Source organism: Gallus gallus, chromosome 18 (assembly GCF_016699485.2).
Source record: "Gallus gallus isolate bGalGal1 chromosome 18, bGalGal1.mat.broiler.GRCg7b, whole genome shotgun sequence".
Taxonomy (NCBI): domain Eukaryota; kingdom Metazoa; phylum Chordata; class Aves; order Galliformes; family Phasianidae; genus Gallus; species Gallus gallus.
Window position 1 is genome coordinate 10,948,765 of NC_052549.1, and position 27,052 is coordinate 10,975,816.

The 27,052-nt window shown below is 61.1% G+C and overlaps 4 protein-coding genes and 1 long non-coding RNA gene across 14 annotated transcripts in view; 1 reads left to right on the top strand and 4 right to left on the bottom strand.

Annotated features, from left to right (window-relative positions):
- Window positions 1-88: 88 nt before the first annotated feature.
- EPN3 (epsin 3) lies at window positions 89-12,914 on the bottom strand. 6 transcript variants are annotated; one of them, XM_046902250.1, is made up of 10 exons: window positions 9,177-12,914; window positions 5,101-5,726; window positions 4,704-4,822; window positions 3,491-3,574; window positions 3,092-3,199; window positions 2,885-2,969; window positions 2,372-2,665; window positions 1,563-1,673; window positions 1,118-1,339; window positions 89-1,031 (listed from the first exon to the last, which is right to left on the bottom strand). In XM_046902250.1, exons 2-10 carry the CDS (start codon window positions 5,669-5,671, stop codon window positions 724-726), a joined length of 1,902 nt encoding a protein of 633 aa, XP_046758206.1. In that variant the 5' UTR covers window positions 5,672-5,726; window positions 9,177-12,914; the 3' UTR covers window positions 89-723. The 6 variants fall into 6 exon arrangements, with proteins under 6 accessions (XP_046758206.1, XP_046758207.1, XP_015151002.1 ...); XM_046902251.1 differs by having other exon boundaries at window positions 9,105-9,222; XM_015295516.4 differs by lacking the exon at window positions 9,177-12,914 and adding an exon at window positions 7,929-8,022.
- On the bottom strand, window positions 11,228-21,846 carry RSAD1 (radical S-adenosyl methionine domain containing 1). 3 transcript variants are annotated; one of them, XM_040649896.2, is made up of 19 exons: window positions 21,629-21,846; window positions 21,425-21,531; window positions 20,627-20,786; window positions 20,433-20,536; window positions 19,801-19,975; window positions 19,375-19,490; window positions 18,509-18,659; window positions 18,146-18,261; window positions 17,474-17,574; window positions 16,747-16,858; window positions 16,230-16,425; window positions 15,565-15,752; window positions 14,988-15,134; window positions 14,537-14,809; window positions 13,654-13,775; window positions 12,810-12,925; window positions 12,179-12,306; window positions 11,855-12,034; window positions 11,228-11,377 (listed from the first exon to the last, which is right to left on the bottom strand). In XM_040649896.2, exons 1-19 carry the CDS (start codon window positions 21,732-21,734, stop codon window positions 11,300-11,302), a joined length of 2,676 nt encoding a protein of 891 aa, XP_040505830.1. In that variant the 5' UTR covers window positions 21,735-21,846; the 3' UTR covers window positions 11,228-11,299. The 3 variants fall into 3 exon arrangements, with proteins under 3 accessions (XP_040505830.1, XP_015150977.2, XP_046758205.1); XM_015295491.4 differs by having other exon boundaries at window positions 11,228-11,726; XM_046902249.1 differs by having other exon boundaries at window positions 11,228-11,726; window positions 21,021-21,531; window positions 21,629-21,732.
- Window positions 21,847-21,952: 106 nt separating this feature from the next.
- On the bottom strand, window positions 21,953-24,195 carry LOC124416951 (radical S-adenosyl methionine domain containing 1). Its single transcript, XM_015295505.4, has 9 exons — window positions 24,007-24,195; window positions 23,595-23,728; window positions 23,314-23,518; window positions 22,874-23,239; window positions 22,739-22,802; window positions 22,510-22,657; window positions 22,378-22,432; window positions 22,210-22,313; window positions 21,953-22,137 (listed from the first exon to the last, which is right to left on the bottom strand). The coding sequence occupies exons 1-9, from the start codon at window positions 24,154-24,156 to the stop codon at window positions 22,011-22,013; spliced, it is 1,353 nt and encodes a 450-aa protein (XP_015150991.2). The 5' UTR covers window positions 24,157-24,195; the 3' UTR covers window positions 21,953-22,010.
- A 343-nt stretch (window positions 24,196-24,538) lies between these two features.
- LOC121107141 lies at window positions 24,539-26,342 on the top strand. Its single transcript, XR_005840751.2, has 4 exons — window positions 24,539-24,640; window positions 24,933-25,159; window positions 25,394-25,468; window positions 25,915-26,342. It is a non-coding gene; the product is annotated as an uncharacterized LOC121107141 (long non-coding RNA).
- The window catches only part of ACSF2 (acyl-CoA synthetase family member 2), a 37,077-nt gene continuing 36,363 nt past the window's right edge, over window positions 26,339-27,052 (bottom strand). For all 3 annotated transcript variants that reach the window (XM_040649902.1, XM_015295514.4, XM_046902253.1), the window contains one exon: window positions 26,339-26,989. In XM_040649902.1, the coding sequence (XP_040505836.1) occupies window positions 26,939-26,989 (51 nt within the window). In that variant the 3' untranslated portion in view covers window positions 26,339-26,938. The remainder of the gene's footprint in view (window positions 26,990-27,052) is intronic.

The following is a 27,052-nucleotide window of genomic DNA, read 5'->3' on the forward strand; positions in this document are numbered from 1 at the left end:
CCGCACTGCGCTCCCGGGGCCGCCCCCGAGCCGAGCCCGCCCCGCGAGGGGAGGAGGGAACGGCCCGGTCAGGAGGCGGCAGGCGGTGTCCGTTCCAGTACTTTATTGTCGCGGTCAGTTCGTGGTTCCGCGTGCCGGGACGGCCGCGGCGGTTCCGGACGCGGAGCGGCGCCGCCGCGTGGAGCAGCGCTGCGGGGTGCACGCGCTGAAGCGCAACGCAACGCAACGCCCACCCCACCACCTCCCCCCTCCCCCCCCCCCCCCCGAGCAGCGCTGCCCGCAGCACCGAGCGCTGCTCCCGGTGCTCCCCGTGGGGCGGAGCGCCCGGCCCGGGCACTGCACGGGGGACTGTGAAGGGCACGCAGTTGGGGCTGACCCGGGCTGCAGAGCGGGGACGCGGTGCCCAAGCGGAGCAACATCCAGAGCGGGGAGAGCGCGAACCGGCCGGGAGCCCCGGGGCGAGGGCAGCACGTTAAGGGAACAGAGCGTTTCCAGGGAAGGGGAGCGAAGAGGAGGCAGCCGTCCATCCGCCCGGGGCTGCCCCCCGCCCCACGGGGCCGCGCACGGAGGCGCTGCGCGCACAGCGGACGGTCCCGGAGCCCGCGGACCCCTCCGGGCGCAGCTCCTGCGGGCGGTTCGCGCTGCCCGCCGTCCCCGGCGCTGTCCGCGGAGAGGGAGCGGCGGGGGAACGGCCGGGAAGGGGCGGGAGGCCGCCCGCAGCCCTCAGAGGAAGGGGTTGAGCCCTCCCTGCGGGGCCGGGGGGCCGCTCAGCGGCAGCAGAGGCTGCGGCAAAGCGCCGGGCAGCTCGGGGAACGGCCCGGCCCCCGCCTGCGGGAAGGCACTGGCGGAGGCGGGCAGGGCGGCGGGGACGCTGCTGAGCGGCAGCGGTAGGGACGTGCTGTAGGTCATGGCGTTGGCGGGCAGGGCGGCGGGCAGGCCGGGCACCGGGGAGCCGGTCCGCATCTGGTTGAGCGTGGGCTTGGGCTGCTCGGCCAGGCTGAAGGGGTTGGTGGGCGACGGCGTGCTGAGCCCTGCGGGAAGACACGGGGAGCGTCAGGACGGCCGCCGCGCCGCACTCCCACCCCGCGCCCACCCCGCGGCTCAGCCCGGCACCCACCCGACAGGAACGGGTTGCGCGTCTTGGCGGCCTGCGGCGGTGCCACCAACGAGTCCAGGTTGACCAGCGAGGAGGCGGCGGGGCCGAGGAAAGCCTCGGGGGTTTTACAGTCCTTCCGCTCCTTGCAGGATTCGGGCAGCGAGTCGGCCAGGTTAGCGAGGTCAAAGCTCTTGGCCGCGTCCTGCTTGGTGCCGGGGAACAGGTCGCCAAAAGGGTCCAGCTCTGCGGCGGGGGAGAGGGCTGCGTCAGCGGCTGTGAGCGGCCCCCGCACACCGGCGCTGGGCGTGGACAGCGGGGAGCCGAGGGCACCCCGTCCCCCCACAGGACAGCCTTCGGCCACGGCAGCCAGGAGCCGTGCACATGGAGCAGCTCCTGGCTGGCCGTGGAACCACCGGCAGGGACAGGGATGGAGGAACGGCACCGCCTGCCCCGTGTCCCCGCTTACCGGCGGGGCTGCTGGACTTCACTGAGGAGGGCGGCTGCGAATGCTCCATCTCCGGCTGCTCAGCTGCCTCGGGTTGCTTTGCGAACAGGTCGAAAGCATCCCCCCCTGCAGCTGGGGGGAAGAGGTGAGATTGAAGGAGGGGAGCAAGGGGTGGGAGGCGTGCAGGGCTGCGGTCAGCACACGCACCAGCCCAGAGACAGCAGGATGGGCCAGAGCAGGAGTCGGCCTTGAGTGGAAAACGCCCCCCAGGCAGCACAGCCAAGAGGGAAAAAGCACGAGGTGATGGTTTGAAGACCAGCACTTACGCCCAGCTCTGCTTATGCTCATGCCCCTAGGGACCAAAAGTGTGGGCAACTCCCCATGCGTTGTGGGCAGTGGGCACAGGACTGCCATGAGGGGGGAGGAAGCAGCCAAGGAGGAAGTGAGAGCAGCACCAAGCTCAGAAACAAAGATCTCTTCTATAAACAGCCCCCAACTGCAGCAACACACCTGCAGACACCAACCGTCCCGTCTCAGGCTGTTTTGAGGGGGGCAAAGCCAATAGATGTATCAACAGGGGGACATCACCCCACTGCAGGAGCACTCCTCTGGGAGGGCTTCATTAACTGTGCCACAGTAATTACAGCAGCCTGACTAGCTTGCACTAGAACAAAAAGGTTCCCTGAAGTCTTCAGCACACCAAGGAGCGAGAGGAGGTCCTGTAGGAGGGCAGGGCTGGCTGCGGGAGAGGGGGGGCACCCAGGATGTCAGGGACAGCCAGCACAGTGCATGGTCCCTAGCAAAACCCCGTCACCACCCAAGCTGCTTACCAGGGTTAGGGTTAGGCTCAGCCACAGCAGCCCAAGGGTCAGTGGCCGGCGTAGTGCCGGAGCCCTGGGCTGGTGGGGACGTGGCTGTCCAAGGGTCTGCAGGGGAGAAGCCAGATGAGGCGGGTGCCTTCCCCCATGGATCAGCGGAGGCAGGGGGGAAATCCCAGGGCCCAGCAGCGGTTTGCTGGGATGTGGTGCCTGCCTGGGGCACGGGCTCCCCGCTGCTGGATAGCACTGGCACCCAGGGGTCTGCTGTGCCAGTCCAGGCTGCTGGCTCTGCTTTGGGTTTCATATCTGAAAAGAGAAGGGAAACCACAGATAAGAGAATGCCGCATATCAGGGATGCACCAGGGGACTGCGGATTCCCTCCAGCATCACCACCCAGATGTGCAAAGGACAGGGCAGCAAAGGGAGGAGAAGTCAAAGGTTGTTGTTGTGGAACATTTGGGAACTGGGCAGGGACAGAGGAAGGGAAAGGACTGTGCTGCCGCCCCAAGCTTCAGCAGCCCCCACCTGGCATATCCCACGGGTCAGCAGACGTGTGGCCGGAAGGAGCTGGGGCCGGCCCAAATATATCTGCCAGCTCCAGGATAGAGGACTGCAAACAGAAAGGGAATAAAGAAGTGAGGGGAGCCCAGGGCTGACCTGAGAGCCCAGCCCAGGGCCGCAGCATCACTTAAGAGGCTGCACGTGCTGCCATCCAGGCCCATGGTGCTTCACCTGGCTTTTCTTCATCTTATCCTCTTCTTCCTCTTCCTCCCCACCCTGGGCAGTCTCCTCCAAGGCCCTCTGCAGCAGGGAGTTCTCCCCTTGCCATGCCCTCACCTCCTGTGGGAGGGAACAAGGGACGGGGCTGTGAGCACCAGCAGCCCTGCAGCGAGAGCCTTCTCCAGGAGACAGACCCAGCGCAGGAGCTGCCACCGCATCCCCCAAAAGTCCCAGCATCTGAGCAGAGGGCTCCTCCAGGCTGAGCCCGCCGGGAGAGCGCACAGCGAGCAGCCCCACGGCAGGGAAAGCAAAGCGAGCGCGAGAGTGCTGCCGGCAGCGGGGCTGCTGAACGAGGCAGAGAGAAGCCCAAGTGCGAGAGATGGAGCGCCCAGGGCTGCAGGGCATGGGTACCTTCTCATGCTCCTCTTTGCTCAGCGCGAGCGCTAGCTGCAATTGCCTTTCTTCGTCTGTACTGGAAATTGGAGGAAGTGGCTTCTGCCAACAGAGGAAATCGGGTGAAATTTCAGCTGGACCTCAGCTTGCCGAGCAGTTCGGTGGTCGCCATCCTCACCGCCAGCACCCTGCGGCCCCTCAGCTGCCTCGCACTGCCCGCAGCTCGCTGCCGAGCCCAGCGCTGGGAGCCCCGAGCAGCCCGGGCTCAGGGTCTGCCCCATACAGAAGCTCACAGCCGAGGCAGCTCTTGGGGAGGGCTCATCCCCGTACCACCATGGCGGCCCTGATCACCACCCCGTCATGCGGGGTGTGCGTGTGTGCACGGCTGCACACGCATGCAGGAATGTGCACAGCCCAGGTGGTCTCCAACAGGCAGAGCCTTCAAGAGCATGTTCCCATGGCACTCATCACGGCAGAATGTGGAAGCTATAAATACTGCATTTCCAGGACAGAAATAGGGATACAAACATGCTGTTCAGTCTCCAAAAGAGCCACCAGGCAGGGGAAGCGGGCAGTGCTAAGTGCTGCACCAGAAGTATGTCTCCTAGTCCAGCAGGTCTGAGGACACGGTGCTGTCTGCCCAAGGACGCTGCCCATGTGTGGGGACGCTGGCGACTGCGTCCTTTGTGTGCACGGCCGTCCCCGTGTGCTCCACACACACTGTGCCAGCCAGCGACAATCTCAGCCGGCGTGCAAATAATCTGTCCCCAAGGAAACGGGGCCAGGGAGCAGATAGGAGAGGGGATGGGCCTGGAGGAGGCATTGCAGTTGAGGCCACGGCTTGTTGCCTGCCCACATCCCTGCACAGCTCCTCCTGCTCCAAAGGAGCAGCCGTGGGCAGAGGCAGATCGTCCCCTGCACAAATGGCCTCTCACAAAGGTGACAAATGAGTGACAGGACCAGATGCCCTCGGTGGAAGTCAGCCAGGTTTGGTGAATGAAGAAGGACCCCCCCCACCATCCCAGGCCATCCCAGGTTCCAGGAGAAGTGCACGTGTCTGTGTCCCATCCATGGTGCTGCCTCCATGCCTGCTGTGATTGGGATGCAGGCACAGCGCGAGCAGCCCGGTGCAGTTGCGGGTCAGTGCACAGCCCTCAGGCAGCCCCAAGCCACCCCTTCTCCATAATGGCCAAACCCCTGGGTACGGGGCAGCCCCACCCCGCCGCCCTACCTTCTCGGCCTCCTCCCGACTCATTGCCAGGGCGAGCTGCAGCTGCAGCTCCTCCTCACCCGTTGTCTGGGGACGTGCTTGCTCCAGGTCAGAGGCGAACCGTGGGGACGAGGAAGATGCTAGGAGAGGAAAGAAGAACAGGCGAAGAAGTGGTGCTGGGACTTTGGGGAGATCGGCCACCTGTCAGCCTCCTCCCGCCCCCATCCACACCTGCAGCTCCAGAGTGCGGTCTCCCAAAGGGCCGTACCCCAGCATAAACCCTTACGACCTCAAATGAGCCACGGGTTTACGGCAGCTGAGCATCGCCTCCCAAAAAGAGGAGGGGAGCGACGGGCACCAGGTGGGTGCAGCGACCCCAGCACAGCCTCCCCCCGCCAGCCCCCGGGGCAGGACTCACAGTTGAAGGAGGAGGGGGAGCCCCTCGTCCGGCCGTAATCATCCCCGTAGGGCGATGCGCGGCGGCCGTAGGTGGACTGATGGCTGCCGCTGCCCATCCCCTCCAGCGCCATGCGCTCCTTCGTCTGCAGCGCGTGCGCCCGCTCCTGCTTCAGCCGCTCCTCGTCCTTCAGCAGCGCCATCACCTGCTTCACCTTCTCCCGGATGTTGATGCCCTGGTCCTTGCCGTCACGGTCCACGTACTGGAAGTCCTTCAGCGTCTGGATGGTGTAAAGGTTCTCCCGGCACTGGTGGGTCACCTTCTCGGAGCCGGTTTTGATGAGGTAGTCCAGCAGGGTGAGGGCTTTGTACACGTGCCGCCAGTTCTTGCCGCTGTCGTTCAGCCGTCGCCAGATCATACCCATGACCTCGGCAAAGGCCACCGTGTTGAAGGTGAGGTCTGCGATCTCCGACATCAGGGAGCTGGGGGGTCCCCAGGGGTCATTGGAGGTGGCCTCTCGCACCTTGATCTCCGCCTCCGAGTAGTTATGCACGATGTTCTTCACCTGCCGGCGCAGGGCCGAGGTGGTCATCTTTGCGCCGTGCCCCGGACCCGCTGACAGCGGGCGCTCACAGCCTCACCAGTGCCTGCGGTGGGGAATGGGGACACCTCAGCACCACCCCAGGCCCCAGAGCCCCATCCCATAGCACCTCGGGCACTTCTCGCGGGGGTGTGAGCTGCTCACGCTCACCAAAAGCAGGCGGGATGCAGGATGGGAAAGAATCATACAGAAAACCAATAGCTAGTACTGCAGAGCTGCCAAGAGATTTGGCTTCGGATTCAGCAACATTTGGATGAGCTTTTACCAGGCACTTCTGCTGCTGGAAGCACCCACCTGAAAGTGGCAGCTCCCTCCTCCAGCCCCGGGCTGCCTCCCGGCCCCACGCAGCCCCCAGCACACTGCCTGCAGTCTCGCTGTTGGTTCCGGTGCAGCCCAGAACACACCACACAAAAACCAACCCCAGCGCGACTCCCCACCTGCCCTGACCTACCGGCACCTGCAGCTACCTGGGTCATTTCTCCGAGCAAACGTGGCTGTTTTGCTCCTGAGGAGGAACCACGGGGTCCCACTATCAGAGCGCTATCCTCCAGCAACCAGCAGATGACACAAAGCCTTCTCCAAACCCCACATCACACCTGAGCCTGCTCTGCACCTGGCAGGCTGCTGCTGCAACGCGGTGGCAACGCTCCCGGTGAGCCGCACTGGTATCGCTATCAGCAGGGCCCCAAAGGCAGCCTGTCCTGCAGGTGGTCACCGTGTGTCCCTCCCACGGCAGCACCAGGAGCTGCTCCCATCCCTTCCTGCTGGGAAGTGCCCATCCTTCGCAGGCCGTGCGAGGAGGTTGCAAAACCACACGGCTGCACTGAGCCCGTTCCTCGTGACCCCATTACAGCTCTGTTCCCCACTCCACGCCAGCCCGACCCCTCCGCCGCCAGGTGGGAAAGCAGCACCACCCCCATCTGATCCCCGGGATCAGCAAAGCCGGCAGGCAGGGGCTGCTGGAGGGCAGCAGCTGGAGCCCCGCACGCTCCCACGCCAAAACTCACCGGCAGCTCTGCGATAAGCCGGCAGGCTCGGGCCTATCTCGGCAGCACAGCCGCACGCTGACAGCGATCAGCAGCGCCCAACAGCCGCCTCGGCTCCCGGCACCTCCCCGCACCGCGGCACGCGGCTCTCCCGGCTGCGGGCACCGCGGAGCAGACCGCGCTGCTCCCGACAGCCGCGCGCCCACACGGCCGCTCCGGCACCTCCGGCACCGCGGCTCCGCCGTCCCCGTGACTCACACCGCCGGCTCTGCCGCTCGCAGCCGGCCGAAGTTTCCCTCCCGACGCTTCCCCGTCCCGATTCCCTCCCGCAGCGCTGCTGGCAGCGCGGCCTTTGGATCCCTCTCGCCTGGCGGGGGAACGCTTCGGGATGAGGGCGGCGGTGCGCCAAAGTCCTGCAGGACTCCGACCCGCACTGCTTTCCTCCAGCGCTCGCGGAGAGATAACGCCGCGCCGCCGGCGCAGCAAAGCCCGGCGCTGAGCGCAGGACGTCCCCTCCTGCCGGCGGGTCCCACGGCCCGGCACGGCCCCGCCGCAGCGCCACGGGATCGGGCTGGGAACGCGGTCCGGGCGGACCTGTCCGGCCTTCCCGGGAGTTCTGCATGGGAAGAGACGGAGAAGGGGCTGGGATGGGGGCGGAGGAGCACGGCCCGGGCTGAAGCGCTGCAAAGAAGAGAAGGCTTTGTCCGGCACAGCGTTCCCCAGAATATAAAGGCAGTGAAATAGAAGCTGTGCGGGAGATAAGGCGACAGCGCGTATGGAATTACTGCAGTGACCTTGAGCTCGGGGCCGCAGGTGGGAGAAGGACGCCGGGACGGGTCCTCATCGCTGCGTCCCGGCACGGGGACCGCGGAGGTGGAGCAGAGGTGGGGGAATACGGCCGGGAGTGCGCAGGAGGGGGGGGAGAGGGAACCGAGGGGAGAACGAGGAAAGGGCAGAGCGGGGAAGCGAGCCGGGGAGGCCGGGGAACATGGCAGGGAGCGGGGAGGAACGGAAGGCTCGCTTAGTCTGCAATCAGGTGCGGGGCTGGGAGGAGCGGCGCACGAAATGGAGGGAGCGGCGAGGAGCGGCCCCGAGCGCCGCAGCCCTTCGGGGACCGCAGCCGCCCCCGGTGCCGCCGGGACTCGGGCAGCCGCGGGCCCGGCCCGGAGCGGCGGCACCGCACCGCACGGCCCTCCGCAACGCGCGGCGCTCCCGCGTCCAGAACCTTCCTCCGGCCCTCCGCCCTTCCTCCTCCCGCTTACCTACGCGGAGCGCGGCCCCGCCGTGCCGCCGCCGATCCCCCGGTGCCGGTGGGAGCGCTGGAGGCGGCCGCTGCCCGCCCGCCCGCCGTCCGCCGCGCTCCGCCGACCCGCCGGGCAGGCTGGGCAGGTCCGGCCGCACGCCTTAACCCCTTCGGGGCCGCGCGAGCCCCGGCACGGCCCCCCCCCGGCCCCGGGCAGCCGCGCTCAGCCCCCCCCGGTGCGCTGCGGGCCGCGGGGATGCGGCGCCGAGCCCCAACCCGCCGCATGCGGGAGGCGGGGATGCTGGAATGCTCCGTCACTGCCCCCCATGGCGGACAGCCAGGCGCTGCTCGCTGCAAGCTCGCTTTTTTTTTTTTTTTTTTTCGGTTTTTTTTTTTTCCTTTCTTTTTTTTTCTCTCCCATTATTTTTAGACTGAAGGCAGCCAGCCCCGCTCGGATGTGCTCTGAAGGATGCTGCCCGTCCCCCCCCGCCCAGCAATGCAGCTCCCTCCCTGGCACCCGAGGCTGCCGCGGCGATCCGAGTTCATTACGATGTCTGCCCGGGTCTAAATTTGGAGCGGATTCTTCCCCTGCCCCGAGCGGCTCCCGCAGCCCGGCCGGGGGCAGAGGAGGCATCGGATGACATTACAAAATAAGTCTCTCGATCGTTTCAGTGCCACCCCCGCTCTGCCTTCCATTTTAATCAGCGGCAGGCCTTCCAGCAGTATGGATATGTAGAATCTTTTTAATATTGCTGACATTTCCCACAATGGAAAGCTTTCCTGGGTGCCGGGGCGCTCTGGAGGGGTCTGCCCGCCGCGCTCCGCACAGCAGAGGTGCAGCTCTCCCCGGGCTGAGGCTGCTGCTTTGGGTCACGCAGAGAGGACAGCAGAGCCCCGCGCTGCACATCCCGGCAGCTGAATCTCCCACCGGGGTTTGGCCACACGAGCTGAATGCACATCGAGCATCACAGTGCTTCCAGCACCCAAACCCCCCTCCAGCTCAGCCCAGCCAAGTCAGCCCAGGCAGTCAGGCCCAGCTGGCGGCCCTCCAGGCGCTGTGCCAGCACGGGCTCTGCTGGGTGGGCTGCAGCCCCCGCTGCAGGCAGCGGTGAGCCCTGGGGCAGCTGAGCTGCTTTGCAGCTGCAGCCTATGGGAAGGTGCAGTGCTTTCCCAGTCCTTCCCCCACCCCTCTCACAGTTATGGTGTCTCCCAGCCCCACACGAGCGCGGATTTCGGTTGGCAGCTCCCAGGCAGGAAGGTCGCTCACCTCAGTGACGCAGGGAGCAGCTCAGATGATTGATACCAACACAAACAGTGTGGGCTGAGCCCGGTGCTGGGCCTGGCAGCACAGGACTGCCCACCCCTTCTGTCCAAAGGCAGACGGGCGGCTCAGCAGGCTGCAAACAGGGGTACGTGTTTCTAAGGGCGCCCTTGGGAAACCAGCTCTAATTTCGTCACGTTTCCAGTCACGGCACTTGCACACATCAGTGCGAAAGGCAGTAAGGGAGCTGGCTGACACTGCCCTCAGCCCGCCCTCCCCTGCCCCACTGTGTTGGCCCTGGGAAGGTCCTCGTGAGGCACAGCACCACTCAGCACCACCCACTGCATTTCTGTTCCTTCTCCTTTGCAGAAATGTCAGGGCAGCAGCCCTGTGCCACCTGGCCCCTCCCGTGGAAGGGGAACAGAGAACAGCACGTGATGTTCTGCCCCGCCATGCAATCCAAAGGAAATCCCCCACTATGTGTCTATTGACCAGCATTGCAGCGAGCACAGGTGGAGGTGGGCCTGCTTTGTCCAGGCTGGGTCCAGGGTGTGGGTCCGGGGGATGGGCTTTCCCATCCTTTAAGGTAAGACCACCCCACAGAAGCACTGTGAGAGGACCACACCGTGTCTGTTACATGCAGTCTCCCTCCTGACTCAAAACCAGATGGCGGAGCTGTGTGAGCCCGGCACACTCACGGGCCGATAACGATCTCCAGGAAGGCAGCAGCCATTGTCAGAGCCTGTGGGACACACCCCGACTTCAGGCTTTTTTCCCCTCTCATTCTCGAACTGTTGCTGAAATCCTCACTGCAGTAATGCTGAGCAGACATTCCCCGTGTGGTTCAGTGCCGCTAAGCCAGAAGGGGCTCCTTCCTTCCATGGGAGCCAAAGTGCTTCTCCTCACCCTGTAAGGTCTCAGAACACGGAGGGCTGCATGCAGCACAGCACTGCCAGGAGCAGAGGGGAAGAATAGCAGCTCCTGAGAGTTAAAAGGAGAAACAAAAAGGCGGCACCTCAGCAGAGGGAAGGGTTCTGCACTACATGAGGCTCTGAGACACACGGCCGCATGGTTCCCAAAGCAAACCAGCACGTGCCTGAGGCACACAAGGCTGGTGTAACCGTGCGGCAATGTGCAGAATCTGGAACAGTCATGCTTAGCATGGATACGCATCTGCTGTCTAAGAACCTCAAAGGTATCATGAACCTAAATTAACGATCTGCACTGATGTCATTCCTTCACGGAGCCAAAGCCTCCCTGGGGAATGCAGTCCGGCTGCTCCAGCAGGAAAAGGGCACCGCGGCGGCACACAGCCATGGGACACCCACAGGGCCTGCCCTGGAAACCTGCACAGCCCCCGCTGAGCTGCCAGGGAACGCTCCAGCCCAGCTGCGATGCATGAGGAGCCCGGCCAGAAAGAGGTGACAGACACACGTAGGCAGCAGGAAGGGCGGCTCCAGCACAGACCCAGCCCTGCTCTCTGTAGTTGGAGCACAGATTTCCTCATTTCAATTAAAGACTGATGAGTCTTGGAAGTAAGCAAGGAAGAACTGACTCCAAATCCGGCACGGGTACATGAACTGCAAGAGATAGCAAGATCAGCAAAATAGGCACACGTGCAAGGAAAGGTGGGGTGGAAGCGTGCACCTTCACAGAGATGCTGACCGCCCACAGCCCCCGCTGTCAGGGAGACCTGCGAGGAGGCTGGACGAGCAGCCAGGAACACCATCAGAAACAAGAGGGACTTTCCTAAGTTACAGTCCTGGCACTTGGGCCCACGAGTACATGGGACAGCCCCTGCTTGACTGCTAGACAACAGACTGCAAAACAGAATAACACAGCTCTTCAGCTGATGGGCATCTGCAAGTTCTTCCTTAGCAGGAATGAATGCCAGCATTTCCTTGACATTATGGTTTGAGGCTACAGTGCCTCTTGACCTGTCTCTTCCTGGCAGGCGACCACCTGTAGAACCAGCAGATGCTCTCAGGACAGGCTCACATCACAGCACGTCAGGAAGGAGGATTTGATTTCATCCCTTCAGAAAGAACATCCACCTGTCTCGTGCAAGCATGGCTATTGCTTTATTGACCGAGTCCATTTCTACTTACAAAGGGCTTCACTCTCCCACTTCAAAGCACAGTGTTTTGTTCCAGTTCTTCAAATAAAGACACCATCTTGCTCACCATGGAATCCAGCAGCCCATAAACCTGCAGCAGAAGTTAACAGAAGACACGTGCAGTGAAAATGAGTGATGAAATCCTGATGAGATGGACAGAGCAGAGCTGGTTTCTAACAGAGGGGTGTAGCCGTGTATGGGCGCACACACGAGAAGCAGCTGCCTGCTCACAGACCCGAGCTCCAGCAACAGCCTTCCTGGCTATGAAGTGTGTTTAACATTGTCTGAGATACAATTAATTCTGCTGCTCCCTCCAGAGTCCCCAAGTGTGCAAAAGACATCCCAGGCAGAAATCCCACACGTGGAGATGGCTGCATTTCTGTTAATGGGCTCCAGCCTGGAATCAGGGCCGCCTTCCCTCGCTCGTCACACCCACCTTGCTGCACAATTACAGACACACAGCTGTCAGTTTAACAGAACGCTTTACCTCTCCAGCTGCGCCTCAGGGTCGGTTTGTAAGCAAAGGACAGAAGGCAGAAATGAAGGCACAAGTTTTGGCCGGACTCACTTCGACGTAAAGCTTCTCCTGGTACAGCCCCCAGACAGTGGGGTCCATCTGCTCCCGAGGGGGTGCGGCAGGGGCTGCAGCTGCGGCTCCTGTGGGCTGTGCCATCTCCTTCTCTGAGGAGCTGCCAGATTTCAGCTTCTTCTTCTCCTTCACTTTCGACTTTCTGCTGTTTGGGCGTTCCTGTTTGAGGGACAGAGTTGGAAAACAGAACTGACGTGGATCAGAACCCTTTCAGGGGTTGGAAATCAGCTCCAGCTCAGGCACACAGCCTCACGAGGCACTGCAGAACACGATGCTGTTTTCCACAGGCATCCCAGCACGAACCTCTTTCTCTTTTCCAGCAGTCTTCGTTGTCCTCCTTTTGTCTTCTTTATCCTTACCACCAACTGACGTTTTCTCTTCTCTTCTCCCAGTTATTTTGTCACCTTCCTCTACAGGTTGCTTTTCTTCCCCTAAGAATGAACTAATTCCACTTACCTAAAAGCAACACTTATATCCAGAAAGACCCCCAGTGCACTCAGGGAGTATAAACACAGCATTTCTGCACTGTATTTTCCCCTCCTTATTGAGCTGAGCTATACTGCACCGAGAAGCAGCAGCGTGGAAGAGTGCTTTGTTTAAGTAAGGAACGAGCAGACCTCAAACGTTCATCAGAGCAACGCCCATAAAGCAGCTGAAAATGAGATAATTTTCGGTCTCATCAGTTCAAAAACCAGCACTAAAATGCAGTGAAATTAAAATACTTATTTGCGATATTTTCTCTCTCTGTGTGCAATTTTTAACAGCAAACCTCAGGGCACCGTTCTTATCTCACACGCTGCTGTTTTCTCTGGTGCGTTTTCTTATAAAAGCTTTGGGGTGAAGCTGATGAAGCTGCCATTCCAGTTGAAATTCAGGAGGTTTTTTGGGGTGCCAGCAGTCCCCGCAGTCCTCCTGCTGTGAAGCCACCACTCACCTCTTCCCTCCGGACCAACATCCACGCAGGTGTCCCTCTCAGGCAATCCAAGCTGGGATCTCAGCCTCACGGAGTGCCCCACCAGCCCATCTACTGCCTCACGCCACAGCTGGAGGCTGAGAAGAGCATCAGAAACAGAAGGGAGATGGCACAGCAAGGGGCATTCTGGGGTGGAAAGGGCCGCTGTGTTCTACCCTATGCCCAGGCCTGAAGGCACCTTGCAGCCAGGAGCTGCCCTGCCCAACTGCAACAGCACCTAACATCGAAAACCCACGCGGAGGGAAATGGCATTCCTTCCCTTGGCTTAAAACCTCCTGAGGTCTCAGTGGTTTGCAGTTCAGTGGACTCACACGGACCCACGAATACCACTGTGAAATTAGGCCTCCTGCTCTACAACACGACACGTGGTAAATCAGCCCCGATCCACGCTCTGTCCAGGAGGAATCTGCCTCCTTCTGATGCAGAAGCAACCGGCAGCTGTTAACATGGCACAGTGTGCACGACAGCACAGCACGGAGAAGCTGTGTGAGGGAGAACGAAGTTATCTGCTAAGAGGGAACAGCAAATTACCCAAAGATCTCATAACGTATCCTGGAATAATCTCCCCAGAAATAACCCCGCATACTCCCCAAAATTACACGAATGTTCTAAACTTATCTCCAGAAAGAACTGGCACTTGGATTAGATAGCTGCTGCAATTAGCCTGTAAGAAAGCGGGGCACGGAAAAAGACTTCTACAGCTCACATAATTACATGCACTCTGAATCACAACACCGCAACAGAGCTCACTGAGCTGCTGATCACACGGGACGTTTGCAAGCTCTATCCTGCAAAGGCAGCGCACCAGGTTTGATGCAGAAGGTCTGACTGCGTTGGCCTCTGCTCAGCACAAAGCTCCAGCAGTGCCTCGTTGAGCTGGGACAGCGCTGCTTCTCGCTGCTCCTCCTGCGGGATGGACTTCAGAGCCTGATGTGAGAAAACACAGCTCAGTGTTCCTTCCCAGCCCTCCGCACCCCAATTCACCTCAGCACACTGCAGCTCTCTCCCTGGATGCCAGTCTGAAACCAATTGGCACCAGGAATCCCACAGCCAGACACAGCCTGAGATGTGGCCGACGCACGTGGGTGGGCCGTGCTGCCCCGGTCTCCCAGTTAGACCCACCCAGAGAGATCCCGCTGCACCTGGGGACAGGGCTGCAGCAGGCCAGAAGGCCCCCTGACAACAGAGAAGCAGCTGAGAGCTTTCCAAGAGAGCAATGCAGAAAATGGTGCTGCCGGAACCCCGACCACTCCTGCTTTAATCCAGGCAGGTCTGCATTCTACCCACGGCCCGTGTGACTGCCCCGAGTGCTCTGCTGAACAGAAGGACTGTCCGCAGGGAAGAGCTGTCGGGGAAGCCACAGGAGGCTGTGGGGTCGGCCTGCCTCCCCATTCAGCTCTGGGATGACAGAGAGCTAATAGGGTAGGAGCTTAAAATATCCACGGCATTGTCTGCTTCTTTTCTTCTGCACACAGCAGCCCTCGCCGTCTCTCTCGGGGATTTCCTTACAGGAGCACTGAGGGTGCAGTCAGCAGAGCTGGAGTGCTCTGTGACACACACCATAAATCACCCCTAACTCAGGGATGGTCGGCAGCAGAGCTCTGGGTGGGCTCACGCTGGGGCACACCGGGCTGTAGGGGAAACGGAACCCCACTGCTGTCCCTGTGCTGGGGGGGCACGGTGACCACCTGCTGCAAGTCCTCGAATGAGAAGTTCCACGATGAGCTGCCGGGTTCCTCCTCCCCCACATCTGACACTCGACTCGGAGTCGCTTCCAGGGTGCTCTTCCAGTCTGAGCCCTCCTGGGCAGAGAGAGCCCCCAGGACACCCTGCTGGGACCTCACGTCCTCCACGGCACTCTCCTGGTCTGAGGGCACCTCCTCCCCCAGGGCTGGCGGAGCAGTGCTGTGCTGTCTCCATAGGTCACACAGCTGCTCCACCACTCGATGCTGATAATGCAACTTCGATAACAAAGAAAAGGTAAATAGCAAAATGAGTTACAGCTGTCCTCTACAGACCTAATTGTTACAGCTGCTGTGGGAGGCAATGGGAGCCTCCCGAGAGCCCCGGGGGGCACAGCCCCACTGCTTCCCCTTCCCTGCTATGCCAGCTGTGCAGCCGCTGAATCACACAGCTCACCTTGGGATTCTTCCTGTGGAATAACTCTTCCTCTGTGATGCACACATCCACGGGAGACGGAGTGCGCTCTGGGGTCCGAATTTGGACAAGAAGGTCCTTCAGAGTCTCCTCTACAATAGCAGCACCCTCCTGAGCAGCCACGTCAGCCTGCAGCACAATTCATACCCACACTGCTAACAACATGTCTTAAGCAGGATTACAAGGACAACAGCAAACTCCACTCAACTAAGCAGTGGAATTTGCAGTTTATTCCCTAATATCACACTGCACGATACACAGTGCTATGCCCACTAACTAACCGAGTTCACTACAAAGAGAAAATTCGTTTTTAAGGGAGCCCCTGCATGCAGTTTAGCAGCACAACCACATCTTTATTAACAACATGACAGTGTGCTGCAGGATTCTTCCATTTTATTTAGCAAACCTGCTTAAGTACGTACAGACGTTCACAAAATAATACCTCACTCTCAGCCTTAATTGCATAGCAATAAAAATACCACGTCCTCCACTCCCTCCCTTGTCCTCTATTTGCATACTAAGTTCAAAGCTCACATTTACCAGTTATACGCCTGGTTACCTCCAGTTTTTCTCTGAGGTCAGCCAATTTATCCTCAGACACAGCAATTCCCCACAGGGTCACCTGCAGCAGAGCTCCTCCCAATAGCAGAGGATGCGTCCTGAACTCCCAGCACTCACTGAAAATGCCAGCTCTCTCTGACTTGAACAGAAAAAAAAACGTCCTTGTTTCTCCAGGCAGAATTACACCTGAAATGAGAGAAATGCATCGGTCTGTAAGAAACCACCTGTGTCACCCGGCCCTTTTCCAACCCCCGCTGGGTGTCCTCAGCGATTCAGGAGACTCTCCTTAGCCCTGCTGGTTAGCACACCCCATCCAACTGTGTTTCTCCTTCCAGATCCATTGTCACCACGTTACTGAGCTGGAATTACCACCACTGCACGCTTCCTTGGCAGCAAACTCAGCACCCTCTCTGGCAGATGATGCCCAGTCTGCCATTAGAAGGTGATTCACTTCTCGGTATTCCACCCATTCACATTCAGAGCAGGAGCAGCCTTCTTTCCTCCGAGTCCCATGGAAGGGACCTGCCTCACACCCCTATCTTGCTGTGAGTCAGCCTGCTGAGAACCACCCAGGCCTCGCTCTGCCATGAGTCACAGCATCCCAGATAACTCCTGGCTGTTTGCTGCGTGCACAGAGGGCTCAGACATCAGCAGTTCTCATACCTGGTCTGGCATCAAAGTAAAAACACCGCATCCTCATCCTCATCCTCATGGCTTCTCTGGAAGGGATCTGCTGGAGAAGCCTCCTCCAGTTATACCAGACAGCAGCGGTGCCATCATTGCTCACTGTCAGGAAGCTTTCAGCTTTCTCACCAACCACAGTCTCAAAAGTGAGCCTGGCAGCAATGCCAACCTCGTCCTAAAAGGAAAAAGAGAAGGACCAAGAGAACAATTTCTACTCCATCTTGCCAGAAGCCACACCACAAACAAGGGGCTGAACCTCGACTGGACAACTTCTAAGGCAGGTCCAAAGAAGTGGCCATTATACAGAGGGCTCCTGGGAATCTGAGCTCCACACCGCAAAGCACCCATTTCTGCTTCTAGAACTCTCTGGCGCAGTGGGGACACTGTTCACAACAAATCCCCCATTCTCCATGCTGAGCGTGACGCTCATTGTACAGCTGTGACTTGGGAATTCAAGGAAGCTCAGTCCAACTAAACAATAAGAACACACAATTACCCTGCACGAAGCGATGCAGTTGATCCAACATGCAGGCTGACCACAGAAGTCTAAAGACGGACCCAGCACTGTTTCTGGAACCACACTGCAACGGTCCTCCAAGGAGTCACTGCTGAAAAAGTGACACAGCGTTTCTGTGGAGCCAAACTCATTTTCAGAGGTGGGAAACCTGCGGTGGTCTGTGAGACCTCACAGGAAATACTCCCAACAAAAGCTTTTCCACACAGCTCTCTCTTTACAGAGCTCTGCAGCTGTGGTTAACGAACTCCAGCGAGAGCCCTGTCACCATCACAGGGCACAGGACAGCAAAGGGAAGCCTAAGGAAGGCTGAGCGTATGTGAGTGAAGCAGGAGGAAAGTCCTCGGGTGCCTGTATAGATGGACAGGGCAGGGCAAAGAGGCAGATTAACAAAGGAAGGCTGCAAAGGGACAACCACAGGGAGATCACTCCGAGCAGCGCCCACCCTGAGAGCTCCGGAGCCGCACAGAGAGGGCGGTAGGAAAGGCCCCAAAAACCTCCTCTGGTTCTCACTCCTCAGTCACTGCGCCCCAATGCAGAAAGGAATCACCCAATTCCGAGGGCTGTGGGGACTTCAGTATCAGAACACGCCTTTCACTGCGCCCTTCGGAGGCTCCTCTCTGCTCTGGATGAGAACAGCTCAGGAGATCCCTACAGACTGATGGTGTGTGCCCACAGTTCCTTATTACTGCCATCAAAGGACACTTACGAGGTCTCAGAGTCTTCAAAAGCAGCGGAACGTGGAAGAGGCTGCGCTGAGACCGATGTGAATGGCCGCCCTTTGCCAATCACCTCCAGGCCATCCAGATCCTGCACACAGAAGTGACCACCTCTTAACTTCCCTTCTCATGTGGAAAATAAGCCAAATTCCGGACAAACACAGCAAGCCAATCAAGTAAAGCGAAGTTCGGCTCTGTCGCTCCTGCAGCAGCTTCTACACGTATCCAACAAACGTGTAAGAGAGAGCACGGAACCACTCGGAGCCTCTCAGCAGCCCTGGGATGGGCTTCGCTGCCTTCACAGCTTGGATGCAAACCCCCTACATGGGCAAAGATGTCTTCCTTTTGCTGTAGGGCACAAAATTAAAGTCCTACACCACCATTTGGTGTTTTTGCTGCCTGGGCCTTAGCAGCTGCACGCTGCTGGTCAGGGCGGCGCTCTGACGGCCCGAGGGCAGCCCATGAGTCACAGGAAGGACAGACGTCTCCTTCCTGGCTGCGGCCCTCTGGAAGTGTGGGAACCTCCAGGACAAGTGCTGCAAAGCTACGCCTTACGGGTTCCTAATGCTCCTCCAGATTCAGTCTTCAGCTGTTTTGTGTTACCCTAAAGCACTTTACAGGAGGTGAGGGATGTAAAGAATATCCTCACTCCTGAGTCTCACCGGCTGATAAAAATCCAGCTCCTCTAGGATAGATTTTAGCTCCTGCCGCCGCTGCTTCAGGAAAAGACTCTTATCCCAGGTCAGATGGAAAGGGCTCCTCTTTGGAGGCTTCACACCTGTGGGGACACCCACACAACAGCTCACCACCTACTCACCCCCGTGCCTCCCTATTTCACTCAGCCCTGCACAAAGGAGCATCGCTGCACCCAGGCTGTGCCGCAGCACTCTCAGCACCGCAGTGCTGGTGTAGCAGCCTGCACCACCCTGTGCTCACTGCAGGCCCAACCGAACGCAACTGGGAAGCAGCCTCCGTACTGCCGGGAGGGATGACCTCATCCTGCTGCTCCCTCCACACTTCCTTACCCGTTTCCATCCGAACAGTGTGGGGCTTCCCCACATGAGTGACGGGCTCTGGGCAGCCCCGCTCCCTCCGTGTCAGTGTCACCGTCAGCCCGGTGAGCTCATCCCCGACACGCTCAGGCTGGCTCCAGAACTCGCTTCCTGCTCGGTAGCCCTATGGGGAAACAAGGCTCCAACCAACACCCTCGGAGACGTGCAGCTGCTTGCTATTTCCACAGCGACTGGCAGCTGAGGTGGTATCTCAGTGTGCCTGTGCGGATATTTTAGAAGGCTATAAATAACCACTTTCTGCAGGGTAAGCCAGATTTCTACCAGGCTGCTGTCAAAGACAAAAGAAGACTTTCTTCCACCTGGTGGTGCACGCAAGTTGGATGATATTAATATAACACATAAATGCAGATGCTTTGATCTTCCTCTTATAGCGCTTTATAGTGAGTGCTACAGCACTTTATAGTGCTATAAATGAAACAAAAAAAAATAGCGAGGGACACTCCTATAACTGTCCTTACTTACCCATACCCCTCTCTCCATGGAACCCAATAAAACTCCAACTATCGGATCTTTTTGGCCCTGGGACAACACGTGTGGCACACCCCCAGTGCCATGCGCACGGCCAGCCCAAGTCCAGCAGCTCGTTAGAAGGAGCCACGGCAGCCACTGCTCTCCCCTGCACAGCCCGGACAGCACAGTTCATGTCTTCACTTTTAGACTCGCTGAGAGCTCTGCTCACACTGTAGGCTGCAGGACTCAGCTGGAAGGACTTTGGCAGTTATCTGAAGACAGATCTGTGCAGGTATTATTCACAGCAGCAGCGCCTGAGCTTTCGCGAGAGCAGAGCAATCAGGATGCAAAGGAAGTGGGGCTCTCACCTTTCCAGGAAACAGAGCAGGGAGACTGCGGTCAATGAGCTCACGCTCTTCCTGGATTTGTCTGTAATCCTCCGAGATGCTCATCAGCAGCTCATTCTCTGGCTTCTGAAGAACTTCTATAAAGGAACGGGAAAGGCGCTGCGCTTCTCCTGGGCACATCCTTTACTATTTTCAACATGTAATCCCCTTATACCGTCCCCATCAAACCCACCGTGCTTCCCGCAGCCAGAACCAGCAGCTCACCCTGCAGGGCCACCACGGGCAGTAGCACCCACAGCACGGGGAGCCCGGACAACGTGGGTAGGGGGCAGCAGCAGCAGCAGGACTGACCCTGGTTGGCTGTGGCCATTACTGCGTGTTGTGGAGCCATCAAACAGCCCCACACGCACACGGCATCTCCCAGAAAAGGGTCTCAGATCCCCTCACCTCCCAGAAACGTCTCCTGCCTCCTCCTGATTGCCATATTACGGTGCCAGTTCTGCAGCGCTTTGTGTTCTGATGTTGGGGTCCGATTAAACTTTCTCTTTGCCTTTCCCCCACGTTCCTCTTTTAAAACCGCTGCAGCAACATTTTGATGAGGAGCCTGAATAAAATCTGCTATCTGAAAAGAAACGAAACAATAAAACCGACCTCGCAATGCACACACTGCAAACACAACAAAAAATGGGAGATGGGAGAAGAGAATCCTTCGGACGGCATCAGACTACCTTCATCTGATCTCCCAGAGAGGTACAAAGAGGAGGCACTAAAAATGCACTCAAAAACGATGGATTCAGCCAAGTAACCGAACTGCAGCCCCAGCCCCCCCCCCCCGTGGCAGCTCGATGCCATCGGCACAAATGGAAGAGGCAGCCTCTGTGGGTCGTCCCCCCACAGCCTGGCCTGCACACAGGACCTCACAACCCGCTGGTGCAGTTTCTCTGGAGGCGAATCGTCCCCACAGAGCACAATGAGGAATGGAACCACACCTGAAGCCTGACCTGGTGGTGGTAGGTGCTGAAATGAACCACAGCACCCCATGTCACGCTCACCTCTACAAAAGCACTTTTATGACCAACCTGAGCGTTTCCTCTGGCCGAGGCCTCCATCCGCAACTCCTGGAGACTTCCCAGGACGTGATGAGGAAGAATTTGTCCGCAGCCCCCATTGAACAGCGCCGGCCCTACAAACACCACCAGACGGCAGGGCAGGCCGCTAAGCCCAGTCCTGCCGCAACCAGAAGCCAAAGGTAACCCCTGAAGCTCAACCCTACCGGAGAAGCGCAGCGGCTCCCGGGCTGCCCTGGGGAAGGCCGGCCGCGCCACCAGGAGCTGCCCTGCGCTGCGGGTCTCCCTGGGCTGGCATTTCCGAACGAGGAATTTCCTCCTCACCGGAATCCTCCCAGCATCGCGGGGCGGGCGTGGAGCGCGGAGCTGCAGGGAGCGAACCACCGCAGCGCAGTTACCTACAAAAGTCCCACCAGCACACACGGCCTCCCATCGCAGAGGGGCGTTACACAGAACCACGGAACCAGTCGGGTCGGAAGAGCCCTCTATGCCCTCTATGCCCCCACCCCCCATCGCTCAGCGCCCCATCCCCGCAGGGCTCCCCGTGCAGCGGTACCGCCGCACCCGGGGAATAAACCGCTGCCAACGGCCGACCCGAACCTTCCAGGTGCAGCGTTTGGCCGCTGCTCTCCGCCGTGTCTGACTGCGGGACGCCCATTCGGTTACCGCCCCGCTGCTCCGGGCTCCGCGTTATAACCGGCGCAGGGAAAGCAGTCTCAGCCGCTTTCCCGACGGTTTCCTATGCCAGCCGATGCCCGGTGCTCCCCCGGCACAGCGGGCCGCGCCGCAGCTGCTCGGAACACGCAGAGCCACAGCCGAAGGACCGCGCGGAGCCGTTCCCCGCGGGCAGCGCTGCGCCGCGAACCGCCGGCGAAGGGAGCGAAGGGCGGACGGGCTGAGCGCAGCCGGGCTTCGGGTTCAACCGCGGGCGCGGAGCTCCGCTAAAGGCGCCCCCCGAGACCCGCCCAGCGAAGGCCGCTTTTTGCGCCGGGACAAACACGCACTTTTTCCAGGTCCTCCAACCTAACGGCGAGCGCTCCGACATCGCCCCGCAGCGGACCCGGCGTGGGGGGCGGCTCTGCGGGGAACTCCCGGCTCCGCTCCTTCGGCTCTGAAACGCACAGGGACGGAGCGCCTCAGCGCCGGGAGCCGCGCCGCGCCGCACCCGGATTTGGCCCCGAGTTAAAAGGAGGGGAGCGGTCGCGCACCCGATGGGGACGGGGGGGCGGCGCAGCCCTTCCCGCGGCCCTCCCGCCTCCGCGGCGCGCGGCCCGCCGTCTGCATCCCTCGGCCCGGCGGCGCGCCCGGCGCCATGGCAACGCGGCGGCACCACAGAGAGGCGCGCCCAGAGCGGCCCCGCCGCCACTACTCCGTGGTGCCGCCCCGCGGGCCGCGCAGCGCTCCGAGCCGCGAGCGCCGCCTGCCGGGCCGCCACGCGCTCCGCCGCGGACGGAATCACGCGGAGCACGAGGTTGGAAAGGAGCCGCAACGGCGCCCCGTCCAGCCGCAAACAGCCGCCGACAGCCGCGCCGTTCCTCAGCCCCACACCGGCGTCTCACGGCGTTTATTGCCCGCGGCCACCGCGAGGCCTCAGCGCGAGTCCCGTCCCCCGCCGTCCTCCTCCTGCACCGCGTTCCAGCGGCGCCGCAGTTGGCACAGCAGTGCGGGCAGCAGCGAGTCCAGCAGGGGCAGCCCGGCGGGCGTGCAGCGCAGCGCTCTGTGCGGGGAACGTCAGCGCCGCCCCGCACCGTGCCCGCAGTGCCGCCCGCGGCGCCGCCCCGGCACTCACCGCCCGTTCAGCCGCAGCCAGCCCCGCTCCTGCAGCTCTCTCGCCTCCCCCGGCGCCCCGAACGCGGCCTCCAGGCTCAGACGGGGGGAGAAGAGCCCCCAGCGCTGCGAGGGATCGGCGGTCAGCGGCAGCTCCTCCGCGCGGTGCCCGCGGCCGGCGGCTGCTCACCTGCTGCGTGACGCCCTCATCCGTGCGCAGCCCCAGCGCCAGCACCTCCTGCAGCCTGCGGGCACGGGGGTTATAGGGCCGGGAGAGGCGCGGAGGGCATCCCCCGCCCCCCCCCCCCCCCCCCGTACTCACTGATCCAGTGGGCTCAGCGCTGCCCGCCGACGGGTTCCGTGTCCGCAGCTCCGCACCTCCCGCATCCACGCGTCAGGGTGCGGTGTCTGCACGCGTGCCTCGCGCTGGCGGCCGCCCTCTCCCCACGGCACGAAGCGGCCGTGCGCCCCTGCAATGGCGCGGACCGAGCAGAGGGTGCAGTGCACACACGGCCCCGTGCGCGGTCAGCGCTGCCAGTCCCAGGGCTTACCCGGCCCCACGCCCACGTACTGCTCGGCCCGCCAGTAGGAGAGGTTGTGGGTGCTGCGGGCGCCCTGCAGGACAGCGGCGCGGTGGGTGAGGAGGGGCTGCGCCCGCCCCGGCGGCACGAGGTGGGGGAGCTCACCTTCCTGGCGAAATTGGAGACCTCGTACTGGTGGAAGCCGGCGGCCGCCAGCGCGGTGCGGGCGCTCAGGTACATATCGGCCAGCAGCTCCTCGGGGGGCTCAGGCAGCGCCCCCCGCCGCACCTGGGCCTCCAGCGCCGTGCCCCGCTCCAATGTCAGCTGGTACAGGGCCAAGTGGTCGTCACACAGCCCCAGCGCCGCCTCCAGGCCGCGTGCCCAGGCCTCGTGGCTCTGCCCCGGCAGCCCAAAGATGAGGTCCAGGGAGGTGCGCCCAGGGAACAGCTGCCGTGCCGCCTCCACCGCCGCCCGCGCCTCCGCCGCCGTGTGCTCCCGGCCCAGCAGCCGCAGCTCAGCGTCGTCCAGTGACTGCGGATGGAGCACGGTGGCAGCGGGGCTGCGTGGGAACAGAGGTTGGGATGGGACGGGGCGGCCGTTCTCACCTGGACGCCGAGGGACAGGCGGTTGACGCCGGCCGCCCTGAAGCCAGAGAGGCGTGCGGGGTCAGCGGAGCCGGGGTTGGCCTCCAGCGTCACCTCGGCTCCAGCGGGAAGATAAGCGACCTCCGCAGCCGCCTCCAGCACGGCGGCGATGGTGCGCGGGGCGGCCAGGCTGGGGGTGCCCCCACCGAAGAAGACGGAGGTGACGCTGCGGGGAGGGTTGGGAGGCTGCAGGCGGCCGCTGAAGGACCCCGCGCCCCCCGGGCCCCAAGGCGGGCACCCACCTCCGCACGTGGCCGAGGCGCAGCAGTGTTTGTGCCTCCCGCACCAGACAGGCGCGCACCGCCGCCTCGTCCACCGCCGGCACCACGTACTTGTTGAAGCTGCAGTAGGAGCAGTGCTTGCGGCAGTAGGGCCACTGCGGGCACAGGGTGTCGGTGGGGCACACGGCTGTCCCACAGAAGGGGCCCGGCTCTGCACGCACAGCGCACGGACCCCTAATGCCCACCAGCCGCACCCCGGGGTGCTGCCCTTTGCACGCACAGAGCCTGCAGCACCCCGACGTGCGCGTGGCAGCGGCACCCCACGAGTACCAGCAGTACCAGCCCGCAGCCGCCACGAGCGGAACCCCCCCACGTAGCCGAGCCCCGCTCCCCACGTGCAAACGTCCCCGTGTGCCCCCGCCCCCACGCTCACGTGCACGTAGAGAGCGGCTGTCGCGGGCCCCGCCGGTTCGGGGCCGGGATCGGAGGGCTCCGAGGCCGACCTCAGCCCCGCAGCGCAGCCCGGACCCATCCCGCGTGGCCGCGCCGCCCCGAGCCCCGCACGGAGGCCCCGCACCGCCATCGCGCAGCGCAGCGCAGCGCACCGCCCCCGTTCCGCCCCGGGCGCCGCGCGAGGTTCCGTTTTCCGGACACCGCCTCGTCTTACTTGAACTGAGCGCGCGGCTGCCGCGCGTTAATGACTGCAGCCTTTAATTAATTACACGTTCGAATGGCGTCTGACGCGCGGCCTGAGCGACAGCGCGACGGGAAACGGCTCTGCGCGGCCGGGAAGGTCCGGGTCGGGCGTGAGCGGAAAACCTCCGCCCGGAGGCGGTGCGGCCCCGGCCCTGGAGCAGCCCCGGAGCCCCGGGATGGGAGCGCTCCGCCCGCGGCGGGGACGGGAACTGCGTGACCTTTACGGTCCCCTCCGCCCCCGCCCCGCCCCCCCCGCTCCACGATCCCACGACGTTCCCGAGATCCCAGCCGAGCCCACGCTGCGCCCCACCGCCACCCCCTGCGCCCAGCGGGGCTCAGCCCGAGGGACGCGCCGGGCGGTGGGAAAGGAGGTGGGGAGGAGGGGAGGTGGGCCCGGGGCTGTTCTGCTTCCCGCGCCCCAGGAAGGAGGCACCGCTTCGTGCTCCCACCTGCGGGCGGTGTTGGGGGCATTCCGCCGGGACGGCGCTGACATCGCTGCGTGCAGCCCCGGCCCGCCCCCCCTCTGCCCCCCCTCCCCGCTGCCCCCGCAGTCCCCACGGCTGCGGGAGGAGACGGAACCGCCGCGTTTCTCCGCTCGCGGTTGTGCAAAGCCGGCGCTGCCGGTCCAAAGCGTCGTATTTTCTTAATTTGCGCTATTAATAGAAGTGGAGAAGTGAGAAAGGTCTGCGACAAAGGGAGGGGAAAGCCGGCACCGCAGATTCCCGTTCTCAGGCCGACGTCACCCTCTCCTCCCCGGATCCCACAGCGGGGAGTTTCCCAGCTGGCTGCGAGGCCTATAAGGTGGGGATGGGCTGCAGCTGCACAGATCACGTATGGGCTCCGTGACCGATGTGATGCGGAGAGCTCTGATGTGCATTCATGGTATTGTGGTGAGTGCCTGCGGAGCGGGGCTGCGGCTGAACGCGAGCAGTGATCCCAAAGCCATGAGGTGGCCATGGGATGGGAAGGCGTTGGGGCTGCGATATGGGTGGGTGCTGCGCCCCGAGGCGGGCAGTGCACGGCTGGCAGCTCGTGTATGCAGATGGTGCGGGGCCAGGAATAGGGCTGATGGGGACTGCATCCCTCTGTGCTGACTGTAACCTCTGCTTGGGGCTTCTCTGCAGTCTGTCTACCCACACAAGGCAGGATTGATTTCATCTTCATCTCATAGCAGCCAAGCTCAGGGATCCCACACCCAGGTGAGTACATGGGGCGCTCCTGGGCAACTGGGTCCGTACAGAGGTTGTAGGTGCCAAGCGGGAAGGAGAAACTCCTCCCAGTGCAGTTCAGCCTGTCCTGCACCTGGGTTAATGCTGTGGGAAGCGAAAGAAGGAAATGAATCCTTCTTTAGACACAAGGCACAGAGATCTGCTGCGTCTCCAAGGCCTTTGACTGCAGTTGCTGCAGTCCAGGTGGTGGTTCCTCCTCGAGGAAGGGGGGTTTACAAGGATCCTAACACTGCATTACATTTGTGCACACCAGGCTTACCTGGGGGGGGGGCAGAGGGCAGTGGGTGCAACGCAGCCTGCAGGCAGTGTGGGGAAGGTGGAGGCACTGTCTGGAGAGGCACTGTGTGGAAAGCTCTGTGACAGCACCACGGGCATAGATTTGCAAGGTGTGATGCTGACACAGTCTGTTCTTGCAGGAAGCACCTACGGACAACAGTCATCTCACTGGGAGGGTCTGCTTCCATGGGTAGATCCCACAGTCCAGCTGGGAGAGCCAAAACTGACCTCACTGACGCTTCATCGCTCCCCCTTTGCACCACCGCTCCTCACCCATCAGAGGATGAGGCTCAGCTGCTTCAGGAGGTGGAAAGAGGTTGGTGAGAGTTGGTTGCAGTGTAACCTGCAGCCCAGCTGGCATGGGCCACTCGACGGGAGGGGAAAGGAGCTCCGCTCTGCAGCTTCTCGTCGTAGTGTTTCATGGTTGGGAGGTACCAAACTCCCGTAAAAACGCTGTCCCAGGTTTGCTCTGCTTTACACTTCTCATGGGACAGAAAGTTTGGTATTTCTGTACAATGCTTACTGTCTGTCTTATCCAAAGCAACAAAAATAAACACCATTAAGTCCGTGTTGGCGAAGTTTATTTGCGGGTCAGAAGGCCCCTTGGGAGGCCTGGGAACAGGGCTAGCATCTCCAGCCAGCTATGGGGAGCCACTTTCTACGGAAAGCCTTTCTGCCTAAAGCCTCTGCCCTTCACTTCAAGTTTATCAGGTGTGCCATTTCAGTGGGTGATTTATATGCCCTATGAATCCCAACAGCACCCAAGCAGAGAAGGCATTCACCAGGTGAGGCTGTTGTGACCTCAAATATTAGTAAAAATAGGAAAAATGTGTTTCCAGCATCTGTTCAGGCCCAGAAAGTCCTCTGAAATGGCTGTAGGCAAGTTGCTCAAAGAGAAGCAAGACTTGGCAACCTGTATGAAGTCTCAGAGTAACAGGACAGAGTTCCAGAAGTAAGCATCTTTTCCTCACACTGCAGTATTTCTTTTGGCAAATAAACAAACCTAACTGGAAAAAAAAGGCTCTCTGTTCTATAAGCATGAAAGTGCCATCAGGGCGGGGGAGAGAAGCTTTCCACTGCTTGTCACAAGGCACAGGTGAAAAGAGACGTAAGGCTGGATGCAGCGAGTCTGATTTATCCCTTGTTTTATTCTCCTTCCTGAGTTCAGAGCTGAAGGTGCTTCTCCATCTGCTCTCTCAACTTGTATTTCTGAACCTGAAATAAAGCAGAGGTTCAGACAGCATGGCAGAGCATGGCTTCTCTCCTCCCACAGCCCCC

What these genes read in the sequence shown, in the direction of transcription:
- LOC124416951 (XM_015295505.4), bottom strand. Translation starts at nt 24,156, where the DNA reads ATGGCGGTGCGGGGCCTCCGTGCGGGGCTCGGGGCGGCGCGGCCACGC. An exon ending in GCGCTGAGCCCACTGGATCA is followed by an intron (nt 22,433 to 22,509) that starts GTGAGTACGGGG and finishes CCGTGCCCGCAG; the next exon opens with GCTGCAGGAGGTGCTGGCGC. An exon ending in ATGAGGGCGTCACGCAGCAG is followed by an intron (nt 22,314 to 22,377) that starts GTGAGCAGCCGC and finishes GATCCCTCGCAG; the next exon opens with CGCTGGGGGCTCTTCTCCCC.
- RSAD1 (XM_015295491.4), bottom strand. Translation starts at nt 21,734, where the DNA reads ATGGCGCCGGGCGCGCCGCCGGGCCGAGGGATGCAGACGGCGGGCCGC. An exon ending in CACTGTTCGGATGGAAACGG is followed by an intron (nt 18,262 to 18,508) that starts GTAAGGAAGTGT and finishes GTGTCCCCACAG; the next exon opens with GTGTGAAGCCTCCAAAGAGG. An exon ending in ACTGCATCGCTTCGTGCAGG is followed by an intron (nt 16,426 to 16,746) that starts GTAATTGTGTGT and finishes TTTTCCTTTTAG; the next exon opens with GACGAGGTTGGCATTGCTGC.
- EPN3 (XM_046902250.1), bottom strand. Translation starts at nt 5,671, where the DNA reads ATGACCACCTCGGCCCTGCGCCGGCAGGTGAAGAACATCGTGCATAAC. An exon ending in TGACCCGTGGGATATGCCAG is followed by an intron (nt 2,666 to 2,884) that starts GTGGGGGCTGCT and finishes TTCTCTTTTCAG; the next exon opens with ATATGAAACCCAAAGCAGAG. An exon ending in TGAGCCTAACCCTAACCCTG is followed by an intron (nt 1,674 to 2,371) that starts GTAAGCAGCTTG and finishes TCTTCCCCCCAG; the next exon opens with CTGCAGGGGGGGATGCTTTC.